General features: G+C 44.8%; 1 protein-coding gene across 2 annotated transcripts in view; it reads left to right on the forward strand.

Annotated features, from left to right (window-relative positions):
* KCND3 (potassium voltage-gated channel subfamily D member 3) overlaps window positions 1-18,749 on the forward strand; it is a 221,582-nt gene that overhangs the window by 190,753 nt on the left and 12,080 nt on the right. For both annotated transcript variants that reach the window (XM_061186173.1, XM_061186175.1), the window contains exon 2: window positions 12,956-13,118. In XM_061186173.1, the coding sequence (XP_061042156.1) occupies window positions 12,956-13,118 (163 nt within the window). The remainder of the gene's footprint in view (window positions 1-12,955; window positions 13,119-18,749) is intronic.

Genomic DNA, 18,749 nt, shown 5'->3' on the forward strand with positions numbered 1-18,749 from the left:
TCCAGAAGAGCGTGCCCGTCAAGATTGGGGCTAGTACTTTGACTGTGCCAAGGTGACTCCCGGCCCACGGGCGCCCTGAGTCAGGGCACGGGCTCCCCTCCAGGTCTGACGAGGCTCGTCCCCAGAGCTAGGTCCAGTCAGGGCAGGGTGGTCCCTCGACTTCTTCCTTCCAAAGGACAAATGTCCTTGCAGAACACGCTCGGAGCAAGCCCACTCAGAGAGCAGGGAACCACTGACTGGGTATTTAGGAAATGCCACCAGAAATAATCAAATTCCGATTTTCATTTGAATATTTTCCCACTGACAGGAGACCAGTAGTGAACGTGATTACATCTCCTTCCCTGGTTTTTATACGAAGGTGGCTGGCACCATTCCTGTCTAGTTATAACATTGGTTTGCTGTCTGCTTATCCTCTGTATTTTCATCTGTGTTAGTGTCTCTTTCCCGGGAGCCGTGTGAGCTAAAGAGATTGTGTCTTTACAGGAATCAAGCTTCACTCAGCACCGTGATGTGACTACAGCGATCACCTCTTTGGTGACATGGCTGCTGCAGGCCGCTCCTTGGTCCTTTCTGTCCTCCTACTAGTCATGATAGGAATAGACTCAGCTAGGAGGACTATTTGGACCAAGTGACAACATGGGGGTGCTTAAGGATTAGGTAGAGGAGACGAGGTCTACTCCAGAAGCTGGACTCATTAGGGATAACCAGTCGGTTTAAGGCATTATGTTCAGTCATAGTTAATTTTAGCATTTCACTTTTTCAGTTCTAGAAGCTCCATTTGATTCTTTTTCATATCTGCCTGGTGGTTCCTGATACTGGTCTATTGTAGTTCATCTTTGTGATTCCATCCTTTATTTTGAAAAAAAAAAAAATTATTTCCATATGTAACTCTTCTGCATCTAACAATTCCAGTATCTGAAGTTCTTTGGTTGGGGCGGGGGAGGGGTCTAAATCTACTGTTTGTTTTTTTTCTGTTACTCTCACACATGGTTGCTTGCTTCCTTGTGATTTTTTTAAGCAAACTCACACTTACATGATTTTAATCTGTAGGAATCCTGAAGGCCCCAGTTAAAGGTGTTTTCCTCCAGACAGGATTTAAATCGGGTTTGCCCATAAGCTAGGTAGTACTACCATCTTGGGAGCACTTCAGCCCATGTGCTGGGCCTAGCTTCAGTGGAAAACTCTGAGAAAGTTCCTTTTTGCCATTGGGCCAAGGTTCAGTTTCCCAGTGACGGGTCGCAGGTCACCGGGCTGTTGTCGGCGCATGCCCTCAGAGCAACAGTGTTCCTCCCTCTGTTTACTGCACCCTCCTGCCAGCTGTGATGCTCCCTTGTGGTTTGTTCCTTTTTATTAGGGGTAAATTACATTTCCGCTACTTCGAGTGAACTCAACAATGCCTCAAAAAGTGTATTCTATTCAGGATTTAGATGTTTTGCAGCCGAAGGGCTCCCTGATGGTCTGATCCGCTGGGGTCAACAGTTCCACTGCTAATCTGTTCATAGTTCATCCACTCATTCAGCAAATACCCTGAGTGCCTACCATGTGCCAGGCACGGTTCTGGGTACGGAGGGTACAGCTTCCGCCCTCCTGGAGCCTGCAGTCTGATCCCAGGAGTCAGTCCTGGAGGCCCCTGCCGTCCATGGAACACATACCAGAGTTGCTGCTTTCTCTCTTATTCACTCTGAGTGTTGAGTCCCAATAGTGCACATTGCAACATGCCAGGCCCCGGGGATGCAGAGATAGAGAGCCCTGTGCTCAGATTGCACTTTTGCCAATGGCAAAAACAGCCATTTCGAGAGGTATAGCAAGGCATAAAGGAGTAAGGGGTCTGATGGAGATGGAAAGACACAGGAATGAGTGAAACTCGAGAGCCTGAGGGAGGTGACATTTGAACAACATCTGGAAAGATGGGTAGCTGTTGCCTGGGAAAGAGAAAGAGTTCCCAGGAGAGAGAAGGGCCTGGCTAAAGGCTTGACGTCAAGGAGGAGCCTGATGCCTCCGGGAGCAGAGATAATTTCAGTGTGCAGAGTGTAGACAGCAGGAGCAAGGGAGGGTGGACGCTTGGCTGAGATGTACACAGGGTTTGCCCCATCCTCCAAGCCTGAGTGCCCCCCAGGGTCCCTCCCTTCCATCCACCCTCACACTGAGTCAGTTACCAAGTCCCCCATGTTCTGCTTCTTAAATGATCTGTGTCTATCTCCTCTGTCCCATCCCCACTGCCATTTCCTTGGTTCTGGCATTATTATTTCCTGCCTGGACTGGTGCAGTAGCCTCTTAACTGGTTTCCTTTCATCCCCATCCAACCCATCCTCCACTCTGCTTCAGAGTGCTCTTTCAAAGATGAATATTTAATCCTCTTACTTTAGGAGAAAGTTCAGATTCCTCAGATTAACCCAGGAGAAAGTTCATGTGACCACCTCTCCAGCCTAATCTCCTCATCTTCCTCCAGCCAGTAATTCCTTATAGTTCCAGTAATTCCTTATAGAAGGCAAGCCCTACTGCTTTATGGTTCAGGAAACTGGCCTGTGCCACTGCCTCTGAGAGGTCCTCTGACCACCCTCCAGCTTGATTTAGAGGTCCCTCCTTAGTGCTCACACAGGACCCTGTATACAACCTTCCTGTAGTGTAAGGACACTGAACCATCATGATGATTTGCTTGTCTGTCTTCCCTATGAGATCATAAGCTCCTTAAGGGCAAGGGACATGTCTATCTGGCTTTGTATCCCCAGCACCTAGCAGAGTGACAGACACAAGGCAGACATCCAGCAGGGGTCTGATGAACCAATCAATCCAGAGGGATGGGATAGAAGCTGTGGGCCCATGCAGGTTGGTGTGTGTGGAGTACACACGATGGGCAGGGCATTCCTCCAGTGATCAGGCCGGCTCTCAACTGATTTATGACCTTGGGCTCTCAGTTTCCTCATAGGTGCAGTGACTGGTCTGAGTCTGGTTGCTGCCACCATTTTCTGGATCTGACATTCTGTGCGTCTGAAGATCTGTGACCTCCGGAGAGAGGATGGTTGAGAGCAGTGGTCCTCAAAGTGTGGTCCCAGATCACCAGCATCAGTGTCACTTAGGAACTTGGTTAGAATGCAGATTCTCAGGTCTTCTCCAGACCTCCACAATCAGAAGTCTGAGGTTGGGGCCTAGCAGTCTATGTTTTAACAAGCCTTCCACGCAATTCCGATGCACACTAAAGTTTGAGAAGGCTGGATTAGAAGAACAGCTTTGTCACCCAGCACAAATGCTACTGAGGTGGCAAAATAAGGAGGTTATCGCCACAGACTCCCAGTGGCCAAGAGCCTGCAGCTGTGACCGGCTGTGCCCCTGAGGGCAGGCCAACCACAGCAAAGTCCTGGAGAGGTCACACATGCCCCTTGCCCAGGATTCTCTGCTGGCAGAACCCAGAACTCCTCCCTTAGCACCTGAGAGCTTCCCAGCAGGGTGTCTGGGCTCACACCACTTTGAAAGTGTCTCCATTTTCCTGAAGCTGTTTTCTCCTGTGGACTAGCCAAGCCCTCTGGCTCGTCTCTCTCCTCTTGCAGTAGGGCATAGAAAGAGGGTGCTCTGCAGTCAGACAACCCCAATTTGGAATATTGGCTTGGATTGGCTGATGATCTTAAAGGAATTTTTTTTTTTTAATTTTTATTTATTTATTTATTTATTTATTTATTTATGGCTGTGTTGGGTCTTCGTTTCTGTGCGAGGGCTTTCTCCAGTTGCGGCGAGCGGGGGCCACTCTTCATCGCGGTGTGCGGGCCTTTCACCACCGCAGCCTCTCTTGCTGCGGAGCACAGGCTCCAGACGCACAGGCTCAGCAATTGTGGCTCACGGGCCTAGTTCCTCCGCGGCACGTGGGATCTTCCCACACCAGGGCTCGAATCCGTGTCCGCTGCATTGGCAGGCAGATTCTCAACCACTGCGCCACCAGGGAAGCCCATGGCTGATGATCTTGAGCATGTTAACTTCTCTGAACTTCGGTTTCCTCATCTCAAAAAGGGGGCTAATTATACCTCATAAGGCTGTTATGAAGATTGAATGGCACATATTGATGCTAAGTAAAAATAAACTATTACTGAATTGTCACTGTGATTGTTAATAAATTCCCTTGCTCTGAGCCTAAGCTCTCCTCTCTGGGTCCACCCCCCAAGGTCTTCAGAGGAACCTCAAGGTCCCAAAATGCCAACCCACCCTTTTGGCTCCTGGCTTGCTGCTGGGGCTCACTTTGCAGGTGAGCCCAGGAGAGTGCCTAGCTGTAGGGTGGTGATCAGAGGTGTGGTGGTTTTATTTCGGGGGAGGAGGGACGTGTTGTAGGAAGGAGGAGTAATACGGGACTTTCATTTCATTTCCCAAGTCCCCCTCCTCCAGAAGCAGCAGCGCAGCGGTATGGTTAGGCGGCTGCCCTAGATCCAGACACCCCTGCAGTACCCCCTTGCTCTTTAACCAGACTGCTGCCCACCATGTTGGCTCCTCAGGGACCATGGCTTTGGGCCGTCGTAACTAGGAGTGTGTGTAGGGACTTTGAAATCTGAGAGGCTTGATCCATGTCCCGGTTCTGCAGCTGGCTAGCCAAGTTACTTAATTACTCTGTGCCTCAGTTTCCTCACCTGTAAAATAAAGGTAATCATTGCATCTATTGCTTAGGGTTGCTGGGAGGAACAAATGAGATCGTGTATTTGCAGTACCTGACATGATTTAAGAGCTCAAAAAAAAAAAAAAAAAGATTACAGCACTGATGCTCTGTAGGAGGGGATTTGGACATGAAAAGGGGCTGACCAGATGCCAGGCTGGTGGCTTTTGTGTCCTCCGGGGTGGTCTACCATTGTCCTTTGCCCCCAGACAAGGAGGCAGCCACAGGGGTCTGAGTACTGGAACCGCTGTGGTGCCTAGGCTGCCCTAACTCCTCTCCTCACCCTGACCCCAGCCACGAGGACAGCTCTCATCCTCATCTGCATCTCCAGCACCGGAGGGTCTAGGAGCAGAGGCAGAAGCCAAGTTCAGGGGCATCTCAATGGAGAAGGTGGGTGTAGAAGTGGGTGTAGCAGTGAGGCGGAGACCCCCTCCCTGCAGAAACTCATCAAGGACGTGCCTCCGTGCCAGAGCTCCCAGCAGCTGGACCCCGAACGGGTGGTGGCCGGGCCTCCAGTAAAGAATGCACTCCCCACCAGCTGGGCAGCCTTACCCCTACCTGAGAGGAAGGCAGAATCAGACGGGGGGAGCTTGGCTTGCACTTATCTCTCAGCCCCTGGAGGAGGGAATGAAGGCAGCAATTAATTGTACAAGGCCGGTAGTTTGTGCAGCTTAAGTTCAGATAAAAAGTTTAATTATCCCTAAGCCCTAATACAAATTAATTAGCCTTCCATATTAGGAGGGTGAGCTTCCCTGCTCTTGCCGCAGCCCAGACATCACTGCGGGTTACCGAGGATGTGCTGGGAGAGAAGCAGGGAGCCCCTGAGCCCCACCCAGTCAGGAGCAGACAGCTGGCTCCACACTGGCCCCAGCTAAGGGCTCCGTGTGAGCCCTAGGCCTGGGCTGAGCACCCCACAGCTCCCCTATGCGTGGCATGTCACCTCCCGGAGTGGCTTTCTTGTCCCTTCCGTTTCTCCACCCTCAGAGCCAGGATGGGAGGTGGGGGAGGGGAGTCCTTATTTGCCTGAAACTAGGAAGACAGAAAGGAAATAAGGCTATGGCTTAAAAAATGTTTTTTCTAGGCCACGACATTTTCTGTTTTTTCTTTCCTCACCCCTTTCCTTCCTCAAAATTCCACGGAGAAAATAGGCCATAGAGGCCACGAGGACTTAGAAAATCACTGTCAGCTCCAGCACCTCGGTGTTCCTGCCCAGGTGGGCCCAGGAGGGGCCGTGGGACAAAGGGCACTGCCCATCACAGCTACTGTCTAATGAGCGTTTACCGTGTAACGGGAATTTAGTCTTTGCAAAAACATTACGAAAAGGTATGTTTTCTTCATTAACTCACACATTTGACCAACATTTATTGAAGTGATTTGAGCAAGGGAATGACGTGCTTGGATTTGCACTCTAAGACTGTGGTTCTTTGTGAATTAAAGGGAAACAAAAGTGCAAGTGACGTGTCTGGTTAAGGGGCTTTTGCAGAAGTCCAGTCGAGAAACGACGGTGGTCTGGGCCTAGGATTTATTTAATAAACATTTATAATAAGTTCTTAATATGTGCCAGAATTGAGCCTTTCACAAATGGTAACTCATCTGATCCCTCACAACAACTCTGTGATGTAGGTACTATTATTTTATCAGTCCCAGGAAACTGAGGACAAAGAAGTAACTTGCACAAGAGTCACCCAGCTAACAAGTGGTAGAACCAGGACTTGCCCCAGATAGTCTGCTGCCCAGAGTCCACACTCTTAACCGCTATGCTGTACTGCTACCACTGAGCGGGCAAAGATGCTGAGAAGGGGGTGAGCGCCAGCTGACTCCTCTGAGCCCTCTCCCATGGCCACCCTTCCCCATGACCACCCTCTCCCCTGGAGAAGCAGGATGTGAGGGACAGAGCAGGACAATGGAAACAGACTGACCTGGGTTTTAACCCATTCAGTTCTGCCTCTTACTACTTGAGGACCTTGAATAAGTCACTGTCCTCTCAAGACCGGCTCCTCAGCCCCACTTGACGGGCTTTTGTGAGACCCAGTGATGCCAAAGTTCCTAGCACAGTCTCCAGTACATTGTTCCCTTTCATCCTTCCATTCTCCATCCCCTCTTCTTAGGCCAAACAATCCTGTCCCTTTGATCGTTTCCCCTATGAGAGGATTTCCAGACAATTCACCCTCCCCCCCTCCCTTCTCTGGACATGACCCAGTTCATCATATCCTATACAATATGTAGTGCCCAGAACTCCACACAGCGACCTAGAAGTGGTCTGCACCAAGGAGCACAGTCTGAACACCCACTCCCTTTTTCTGGACAATGTACTCCTAGCAGTCCAGCCTAAGGCGACATGAGGTCTTTAGCAGCTACGTTACACTGGTGGCTATGTTAAACTTAATTCCCCCCAGTGATTTTTAACTTGAATAGCTTTTAAGCTGGTCTCTCTCATCAGCTATACAAGTCATTGATTATTTGAATCAAAATGCTGGTGTTGTCATTTATCTTTGTTAAAATTAATCTGGTTGATTTCACCCACGATTACAACCTGTTAAAAATCCTTTTGACTTCAAAAGACATCAATTCATAGTAGTGCTGTCATTTAGAAATTTGAAGAGCTTGATTAAAAATAATCAGTCATAGCCTCATCATCACCAGCATCATCACCATCATTATCATCATTATCATTGTCATAGGAACCAAATGGAAGAAGGTTAAACAAAAGCAATAATTTGTTAGTATGCAGAGTCAAAAGAAGGCTTGCACAACCAAGTCACAGGAAAGTCAAAAGTAAAGCTGGTCATCAGTAAGAATTAGGACAGGAACTCAAACCTCCATCAGATTTCCCTTTTCACCTCTCATCTCTTTCTACTGTCAGCCTGCTCCCTTTCTAACTACAATCTGGCTTTTCCCCATGGCAGAAAGCATGGCTGCCAACAGCTCCAGAGCTTTATTAGTTGCAGTATCCACTTCTGTGAAAGAGATTGGGACTTCCCTGGTGGCGCAGTGGTTAAGAATCCACCTGCCAATGCAGGCAATGTGGGTTCGAGCCCTGGTCCGGGAAGATCTCACATGCCATGGAGCAACTAAGCCCATGCACCACAACTTCTGAGCCTGCACTCTAGAGCCCGTGAGCAACAACTACTGAGCTCGCATGCCACAAATACTGAAGCCTGCACGCCTAGGGCCCGTGCTCTGCAACAAGAGAAGCTACCGCAATGAGAAGCCTGCGCACCGCAACGAAGAGTAGCCCCCGCTCTCCACAACTAGAGAAAGCCCGCGCCCAGCAACGAAGACCCAATGCAGCCAAAAAATAAATTAAATAAATTAATTAATTTTAAAAAAGAAAGAAAGAAAGAAAGAGATTGATCTGATCTCAAGGGTAAAATCCAGGGGAGGAGAAAAAAATTGACCGACATCATTAGCCAACAGTGTAAATGCAAATCAAACCCACAATGAGAAATTCAAAATAGAGTTGCCATATGATCCTGCAATTCCACTCCTGGGCATATATCTGGAGAAAACTCTAATTCAAAAAGATACATGCACCCCAGTCACTATTCACAATAGGCAAGACATGGAAGCAACCTAAATGTCCATTAACAGATGAATGGGTAAAGAAGATGTGGTATATATATACAATGGAATATTACTCAGCCATAAAAATGAATGAAATAATGCCATTTGCAGCAACACTGATGGACCTAGAAATTATCATATTAAGGGAAGTAAGACAGACAAAGACAAATATCAATATGATGTCACTTATATGTAGAATCTAAAAAAAATGATACAAAAGAACTTATTAACAAAACAGAAATAGACTCACAGACATAGAAAACAAACATGATTATCAAAGGGGATAGTGGAGGTGGGAGGGAGAGAGACAATTTAGGGATTTGGGATTAGATCCACGCTACTATATATAAAATAGATAAACAACAAGGACCTACTATATAGCACAGGGAACTATATTCAATGTCTTGTAATAACCTTTAAGGGAAAAGAATCTGAAAAAGAATATACATATATATATAATATATATTATATATATAACTGAATCACTTTGCTGTACACCTGAAATTAACACAACATTCTAAATGAACTATACTTCAATTTTTAAACGCATGTTAAAAAAAAAACAACACAACGAGATACCATGTCACACCCACTAGGACAGCTAGGATCAAAAGACAAATGGTAACAAGTGTTGGTGAAGATATGGAGAAATTGGAACCCTAATTTATAGCTAGTGGGATTGTAAACTGACACAGCCACTTTAGAAAACAGTTCACCAGTTCCTCAAACTGGTAAACATAGAGTTACCACATGAGTCCCAGAGAAATGAAAACATATATCCCCACCAAAACTTGTACACAAATTTTCATAGCAGAGTTTATTCATAATAGCCAAAAAGTAGAAACAATCCAAATGTCTCTCAACTGATGAATGAGTAAACAAAATGTGGTCTATCCATACGATGAGATATTAGTCAGCCATAAGAAAGGAATGAAGTACTGATACATGCTACAACATGGGCGAACCTTGAACCCTTAGCACATTATGCTAAGTGAAAGAAGTCAGGCGCAAGAGGTCACATACTGTATGATTCCATTTATATTAAATGTCCAAAAGAAGGAAATCCATAGAGACAGAAAGTAGATTAGTGGTTGCCTAGGGCTGAAGGATGAGGTGTACAATGGTCACTGACTGCTGATGGGTGCTAGGTTTCTACTGGGGGTGATGACAATACTCTAAAATTAGACTCTGGTGATGGTAACACAACTTTGTAAATAAACTAAAAACATTGAATTGTACGATTTAAGTGGATGAATTTAAATGGTATTTAAATTGTATCTCCATAACGCTGTTTAAAAATGAATCCAGGAAAGAACTCATTGACCCAGCTTGAGTCAGATGCCTATTCTGAATTTACTACCTGTGACCGGTGGGAGCAGGGGCATCGGGGAAGGCTTGTAAGAATATGGCAGCTCCTCTGAGACCCAGCTCCTCTGGACAGAGTTTATGTCATAATGGGGAGGGGAGGGGTTCAGTTCCTAGGAGGGGGTAGGTTATTAGCAGACAAAACAATCGATGCCTACCACACTGGCTATTTTTATAGAGAATTTACATTTACCCAGATACAGCATCAAGTGGTGCTTCTGAATTATCTCATTAATTATCACAACAACCTTGTAAGTTAGGTTTGTAAAACCCATTTATATTGGTAGAGGTTCAGGTTACATAACTTCCCTAAGGACACTTAACTATTTAGTAAGTAACGGGCTCGGGTTCAACCCAGATCTGATTCCTCTCTCAATCATTAGGCCACACTGCCTCCTTCTGGCCTTACATGAGTTGTTAAAAAAATTCTGGAATGCACCACTGGAGACCTAACTTTAGATCCCTTCTTTATTTCGTTTGCTCATTTACTCTTTCATTGAAGGAGACCCTTGTAACATGAAAACCAGGAACTTCCTTTGCTGTCCTGGGACCATTGTTGTTTATCTTTGAGAAGGGCCGGAAGACTCGAGATGGCTGTTCAGCCCCTGCCAGCCACACTGCTGTCCCCTCCACATTCCTCCAGCTTGTCCAGGGTACAGAGAACGGGGGCAAGAACACACCTTGCTGCAACGATGATGCAGTAGGTCTGTAGCGGTCTCCTGATCCTCCAGCCAGCTAACCCTCTCAAAACAGGAAATAAGGGTCATCTGGCAAGATGTGTGTTTAGTGAACCAGTGCAGCTTATTTTCCAAGTGTTCGCACGCTGTCTGCTTAATAATCCACTCTCAAATTCTGCCCACAACTGGATGGCAGAATTGATGGAGGCCAAGCCTGCTGGTCTGTGGTTCCTCAGACCTCCTTTCCTTTTCTTTAAATATATTGATACAGTAGTTTTCCATCTCTAGTCTCCTGGTATTTCTCTGCTGCATCATGATTTCTCAGCCATCATGGGAAGTGGTTCTATAATGCCATCTGCACATTCCTCCTGTCTCCTGGGGTAGGATCCAGGTGGGCCTGTGATGGGAATCCACTGAAGACAGCTGACCACTCACCTGCTCTCCCCTCCCCTACCTTAAGCTCTGGATCTTTGTTTTTCCACATTTGTCCTGGCCTTCCCAAGATAAAGCATGTTCTTCTTGGTGGAGAAGGCAGAGAGCGCATGGGAGTTGCGTTGTTCAGCTTTCTCTCTGTCATCTGTTTCCAGCAGACCATCTGCCTAGCAGTAGGCAAAGCTTTCCTTCCAGTGGATGAAACAACATTCCTGTTGTCCTTAGCATTTTTCACCACCTCAGTCACTGAAATGTAGCCTTCCTGACGCTATTCTTACATACTCCCGCCACGCTTTGTTTTCACCCATGGTCATGTACTCAATGTCCACCTTTCAATCATGTCATCTGAAAACCCCAGCTAACATTATTCACTTCCAGGGCAGCCCCCTTTTCTTCATCACTGGGATGATTTGAACTTGGAATAATCAGCTTCTCGGCAACAGAGACCATGGTTTTCAGACTGTCTAAGTAAAAGTAATAGTATTTATTGTTTGTAGAGCTGTATATGTCACAATAGGATTATGACCTAGGTTACTCTTATTATCTTCATTTTCGAGACAAAGAGACTGAGGCCTAAAGGTCACACAGTTATTTTAGGGTGGAGCTGGGTGAGTCTTGAACCCGTATTGTCCAACTTCGGAAGCCAAATTCTCGACCACTTCACTGGAAGCCACTCCTGAGCATCATGGCAGAGAAGGCAAACCTAGCATCAAAGTTCCCAGAAGGAGCTCTCGCAGGCCTTACTGTCAGTGGCGTGACTGAGACAGCTTGAGCCAGAACAAAGGGCCTGGACACAAGGAGAAGGAAGATGGTCCTCAAAACAGGAGCCAACTTCATAGGGTGTTGAGAGGCTTAAATGAGATCATTCATCCACTCGCCAAGTATGTGTCAATCACTGCACATCCTCCACAATGCCCTTAGTGTTAGGAGGTGAGGACTTCATAGTTCTGAAATGGCTCCCCCATCCCTTTCCACAGCCTCTCTGGACCCCAGGACACCTGGGCCCCTCAGGACAAGTGACTTGGAGCCTGACAATTTCAGTAGCAACAATTCCTGGTCACCCTAAGCCAGTTTCTGCTCCAGACACCCAGAGGGCGCAGAGACGGGGGAGATGGTGTTTCTGGCTTTGGCCAAAGGAGTCATCACAGCTCTTTTCTTAACTTGGCCTTTAAATTATGTCAATAAAGAAGAGACTAAACACTTAACCGCTGTGGAGCATATCTTATTGATTGGAGGAGAGAGGCTCTGGCCTGCTTGCCTGGGGCTGAGCAAGAGCCAGGGCAGGCTGGTCCCAGGGGGCAGCTGCCAAGGTGTGAAGTTTCTCTGAACTCTGAGAATAGCTGGCACTGTCCCAAAGTGGCTTCACGGCTTCAGGGGCTGCGATTTGGAGCTCATGGTCCCTTCTAAGACAGCGTGGCTAGTAGAAAAGAGATGAGAGCAAGAGGTGTGTGTTTTACTCCCAGGCGTAGCCAAACGTGGACAACCCACTTCATGTCTCTGAGCCTCGGTTCCTGCATCTGTACAATGGGGATTGGGGTTCCAAGCTCACAGGGTTCATGGAGCTTCTGTGAGGCAAATGTGTAAAAGTGTTTCGGAAATTATAAATCTCCACATGAATAGAAGGCGGTTTATTATTCATCGTTTTTGTTATCAAAAATGAAATTGTGTTCTTCTTCTGCTTCAAAATCATCCATGGCTCCTCTTTGCACTTGGATGAAACCCACGCTCCTCGTCGTGGCCCACTAGACCCCGCATGGTCTGGCCCCCCACCTGCCGCCTCAGTTTCCTCTTGTAGAACCTGCCACCCGCCCTGTGCGCCAGCCCCGCTAGCCCTTTCACTGTTCCTAGAACAGGCTGAGCCCCTTCCTACCTCAGGGCCTCCGTCCTTTCTGTTCCCGCTGCCTGGCACGCTCTTCCCCAAGGGTGTTGCCTGGCTGGATTCTTTACCTTCAGATCTTAGTTTAAATGTTACCTCCTCCGAGAGGCCTTTCCTGACCACACTCCCCCAACCCGGCACAGCACCCATCTCTGTTCTCTTCATAGAAATAGCCAGAAGTCACAATGTTTTTATATATTCACTTTATGGTCTTCCCCTGGTAGGATGTTGTCTCCATGAACATAAGGATCTTGTCTATTTTGTTCACTCCCGGGTTGTATCACAGTACCTGACACACAGTAGGCACTCTAAACAATTGTTGAGTGAAGGAGTGAATGATTGGCAGGGAAGCCTGACTTGTTTCCCAAATGGCCCTTCTTCCTTACACCCATTTCTCTTTCTGTCTCTCAGATATGGAGATATGGTGCCCAAGACGATTGCAGGGAAGATCTTCGGCTCTATCTGTTCCCTGAGCGGTGTCCTCGTCATTGCCCTGCCGGTCCCTGTGATCGTTTCCAACTTCAGCCGGATTTACCACCAGAATCAGAGAGCTGATAAACGCAGGGCACAAAAGGTAAGCCTCAGACCCGGGAAGGGGGCAGGCAGCACCAGAGAGGGTGCTCTTGGCCTTGTGCCGCCGTCACAAGGAGCTCCTGGGAGAATCACTGCGCAGATGGCTTCTGGCTTTGGAAGGTAAAGCAGCACCAGGTGCCTTCCTACCTACCAGCATCCTGCATTCCAGCCCCAGACAGCTGCACAAGGCAGCAAACCCTCAATTATCCACAAGCTGATGTTCTCCCTTTTGGAAGATATTCTGTGCAGTTTCCTTGGGCCCTGGCTCCTCTTCCAAGATCTCAGCCATCAACTCTGGGTAGTGCCCGGACTCTTCCCTTTCCCAGCCAAGAGCTTACTGGGGAACATAATTGCTTTTCAGTACTCTGTAATAGCCTATACAAAACAAAGTGACAAAAAAAAATTTGCTAAAAAGAAAAATGAATACTCTGAAAGGAGAACATTCTGAGGCCATTGAGTTCAGGGACAAATGGCACAGCGGGCTTTAGTCACCTCATGGTATCATAGGATAAGGCACGGAACTGCAGTTGACGGTCAGGAGATTAACCATGGGTCCTGGAAAAGTTTTCAGTGATGTCCAGTGAACACGGCTTAGGAAGGCAGGGCAGGGTGAGCGCCCTGTCACCACAGGATGACGAAAGATGTCTGAAGGCTTTGGTGCCAAGACAGAAGCCTCCTTTCATGACTGGCTGCCACCTTCCACCCAGAACACCTCACCCTCTCAGCCAAATGTCATTTCTCTGCATTTTTAGGGCATCTGGCTGGTGAAGGTTCTTGGACCCAGGGGGCAGCTTTTCCTTTTTCTACTTTTTTTTTTTTTTTTAAGTATGCAGCTTTATTTTTTTCTTTAAATTTTTGAATTTTATTTTATTTATTTTTTTATACAGTAGGTTCTTATTAGTCATCAATGTTATACACATCAGTGTATACATGTCAATCCCAATCTCCCAATTCATCACACCACCACCATCCCCCCCGCAGCCGCTTTCCCCCCTTGGTGTCCATACGTTTGTTCTCTACATCTATGTCTCAATTTCTGCCCTGCAAACTGGTTCATCTGTACCACTTTTCTAGGTTCCACATACATGCGTTAATATACGATATTTGTTTTTCTCTTTCTGACTTACTTCACTCTGTATGACAGTCTCTAGATCCATCCACATCTCAACAAATGACCCAATTTCTTTCCTTTTTATGGCTGAGTAATATTCCATTGTATATATGTACCACATCTTCTTTATCCATTCGTCTGTTGATGGGCATTTAGGTTGCTTCCATGACCTGGCTATTGTAAATAGTGCTGCAATGAACATTGGGGTGCACGTGTCTTTTTGAATTATGCTTTTCTCTGGGTATATGCCCAGTAGTGGGATTGCTGAGTCATATGGTAATTTTATTTTTAGTTTTTTTTTTTTTTTAAAATACTTATTTATTTATTTTTGGGTCTCCGTTGCTGCGCGCGGGCTCTCTCTAGTTGCACGAGAGGGGACTATTCTTCATTGCCGTATGCAGGCCTCTCATTGAGGTGGCCTCTCTTGCCGCGGAGCACGGGCTCCAGGCAGCGAGCTCAGTAGTTGTGGCACACGGACTTCGCCGCTCCGCGGCATGTGGGATCTTTCTGGACCAGGGCTCGAACCCATGTCTCCTGCATTGGCAGGCGGATTCCCAAAGACTGCATCACCAGAGAAGTCCCTATTTTTAGTTTTTTAAGGAACCTCCATACTGTTCTCCATAGTGGCTGTATCAATTTACATTCCCACCAACTGTGCAAGAGGTTTCCCTTTTCTCCACACCCTCTCCAGCATTTGTTGTTTGTAGATTTTCTGATGACGCCCATTCTAACTGGTGTGAGGTGGTACCTCATTGTAGTTTTGATTTGCATTTCTCTAATAATTAGTGATGTTGAGCAGCTTTTCATGTGCTTCTTGGCCATCTGTATGTCTTCTTTGGAGAAATGTCTATTTAGCTCTTCGGCCCATTTTTGGATTGGGTTGTTTATTTTTTTAATATTGAGTTGCATGAGCTGTATATATTTTGGAGATTAATCCTTTGTCCGTTGATTCATTTGCAAATATTTTCTCCCATTCTGAGGGTTGTCTTTTTGTCTTGTTTATGGTTTCCTTTGCTGTGCAAAAGCTTTTAAGTTTCATCAGGTCCCATTTGTTTATTTTTGTTTTTATTTCCATTACTCTAAGAGGTGGATCAAAACAGATCTTGCTGTGATTTATGTCAAAGAGTGTTCTTCCTATGTTTTCCTCTAAGAGTTTCATAGTGTCTGGCCTTACATTTAGGTCTCGAATCCATTTTGAGTTTATTTTTGTGTATGGTGTTAGGGAGTGTTCTAATTTCATTCTTTTAGATGTAGCTGTCCAGTTTTCTCAGCACCACTTATTGAAGAGACTGTCTTTTCTCCATTGTATATCCTTGCCTCCTTTGTCATAGATTAGTTGACCATAGGTGCGTGGGTTTATCTCTGGGCTTTCTATCTTGTTCCGTTGATCCATGTTTCTGTTTTTGTGCCAGTACCATATTGTCTTGATTACTGTAGGTTTGTAGTATAGTCTGAAGTCAGGGAGTCTGATTCCTCCAGCTCCGTTTTTTTCCCTCAAGATTACTTTGGCTATTCGGGGTCTTTTGTGTCTCCATACAAATTTTAAGATTTTATGTTCTAGTTCCGTAAAAAATGCCATTGGTAATTTGACAGGGATTGCATTGAATCTGTAGATTGCTTTGGGTAGTATAGTCATTTTCACAATATTGATTCTTCCAATCCAAGAGCATGGTGTATCTCTCCATCTGTTGGTATCAACTTTAATTTCTTTCATCAATGTCTTATAGTTTTCTGCATACAAGTCTTTTGTCTCCTTAGGTAGGTTTATTCCTAGGTATTTTATTCTTCTTGTTGCAATGGTAAATGGGAGTGTTTCCTTAATTTCTCTTTCAGATTTTTCATCATTAGTGTATAAGAATGCAAGAGACTTCTGTGAATTAATTTTGTAATCTGCAACTTTACCAAATTCATTGATTAGCTCTAGTAGTTTTCTGGTGGCATCTTTAGGATTCTCTATGTATAGTATCACGTCATCTGCAAAGAATGACAGTTTTACTTCTTCTTTTCCAATTTGTATTCCTTTTATTTCTTTTTCTTCTCTGATTGCCGTGGCTAGGACTTCCAAAACTATGTTGAATAATAGCGGTGAGAGTGGACATCCTTGTCTTGTTCCTGATCTTAGAGGAAATGCTTTCAGTTTTTCACCATTTAGAATGATGTTTGCTGTGGGTTTGTCATATATGGCTTTTATTATGTTGAGGTAGGTTCCCTCTCTGCCCACTTTCTGGAGAGTTTTTATCATAAATGGGTGTTGAATTTTGTCAAAAGCTTTTTTTGCATCCATTGAGATGATCATATGGTTTTTATTCTTCAGTTTGTTAATTTGGTGTATCACATTGGTTGATTTGCGTATATTGAAGAATCCTTGCATCCCTGGGATAAATCCCACTTGATCATGGAGTATGATCTTTCTAATGTGTTGTTGGATTCTGTTTGCTAGTATTTTGTTGAGGATTTTTGCATCTATATTCATCAGTGATGTTGGTCTGTAATTTTCTCTTTTTGTAGTATCTTTGTCTGGTTTTGGTATCAGGGTGATGGTGGCCTCATAGAATGAGTTTGGGAGTGTGCCTTCCTCTGCAATTTTTTGGAAGAGTTTGAGAAGGATGGGTGTTAGCTCTTCTCTAAATGTTTGATAGAATTCACCTGTGAAGCCATCTGGTCCTGGAAGTTTGTTTGTTGGAATATTTTTAATCACAGTTTCAATTTCATTACTTGTGATTGGTCTGTTCATATTTTCTATTTCTTCCTGGTTCAGTCTTGGAAGGTTATAGCTTTCTAAGAATTTGTCCATTTCTTCCAGGTTGTCCATTTTATTGGCATAGAGTTGCTTGTAGTAGTCTCTTAGGATGCTTTGTATTTCTGCAGTGTCTGTTGTAACTTCTCCGTTTCCATTTCTAATTTTATGGATTTGAGTCTTCTCCCTCTTTTTCTTGATGAGTCTGGCTAATGGTTTATCAATTTTGTTTATCCTCTCAAAGAACCAGCATTAGTTTTATTGATCTTTGCTATTGTTTTCTTTGTTTCGATTTCATTTATTTCTGCTCTGATCTTTATGATTTCTTTCCTTCTGCTAACTTTGGGTTCTGTTTGTTCTTCTTTCTCCAGTTCCTTCAGGTGTAAGGTTAGATTGTTTATTTGAGACTTTTCTTATTTCTTGAGGTAGGCTTGTATAGCTATAAGCTTCCCTCTTAGAACTGCTTTTGCTGCATCCCATAGGTTTTGTATCGTCGTGTTTTCATTGTCATTTGTCTCTAGGTATTTTTTGATTTCTTCAGGGATCTCTTGGTTATTTAGTAACGTATTGTTTAGCCTCCATGTGTTTGTGTTTTTACATTTTTTTCCCTGTAATTGATTTCTAATCTCATAGCACTGTGGTCAGAAAAGATGCTTGATATGATTTCAATTTTCTTAAATTTACTGAGGCTTGATTTGTGACGCAAGATGTGATGTATCCTGGAGAATGTTCCGTGCACACTTGAGAAGAAAGTGTAATCTGCTGTTTTGGGATGGAATGTCCTATAAATATCAATTAAATCTATCTGGTCTATTGTGTCATTTAAAGCTTCTGTTTCCTTATTTATTTTCATTTTGGATGATCTGTCCATTGGTATAAGTGAGGTGTTAACATCCCCCACTCTTATTGTGTTACTGTTGATTTCCTCTTTTATATCTGTTAGCAGTTGCCTTATGTATTGAGGTGCTCCTATGTTGGGTGCATATATATTTATAATTGTTATAGATTCTTCTTGGATTGATCCCTTGATCATTATGTAGTGGCCTTCCTTGTCTCTTGTAACATTCTTTATTTTAAAGTCTATTTTATCTGATATGAGTATTGTTACTCCAGCTTTATTTTGATTTCCATTTGCATGGAATATCTTTTTCCATCCCCTCACTTTCAGTCTGTATGTGTCCCTAGGTCTGAAGTGGGTCTCTTGTAGACAGCATATATATGGGTCTTGTTTTTGTATCCATTCAGCAAGCCTGTGTCTTTTGGCTGGAGCATTTAATCCATTCACGTTTAAGGTAATTATCGATATGTATGTTCCTATGACCATTTTCTTAATTGTTTTGGGTTTGTTTTTGTAGGTCCTTTTCTTCTCTTGTGTTTCCCACTTAGAGAAGTTCCTTTAGCATTTGTTGTAGAGCTGGTTTGGTGGTGCTGAATTCTCTTAGCTTTCGCTTGTCTGCAAAGCTTTTGATTTCTCCATCGAATCTGAATGAGATCCTTGCCGGGTAGAGTAATCTTGGTTGTAGGTTCTTCCCTTTCATCACTTTAAGTATATCATGCCACTCCCTTCTGGCTTGTAGAGTTTCTGCTGAGAAATCAGCTGTTAACCTTATGGGAGTTCCCTTGTATGTTATTTGTCATTTTTCCCTTGCTGCTTTCAATAATTTTTCTTTGTCTTTAATTTTTGCCAATTTGATTACTATGTGTCTCGGCATGTTTCTCCTTGGGTTTATCCTGTATGGGACACTCTGCACTTCCTAGACTTGGGTGGCTATTTCCTTTCCCAT

This window comes from Eubalaena glacialis, chromosome 3, assembly GCF_028564815.1.
Source record: "Eubalaena glacialis isolate mEubGla1 chromosome 3, mEubGla1.1.hap2.+ XY, whole genome shotgun sequence".
NCBI classification, from domain to species: domain Eukaryota; kingdom Metazoa; phylum Chordata; class Mammalia; order Artiodactyla; family Balaenidae; genus Eubalaena; species Eubalaena glacialis.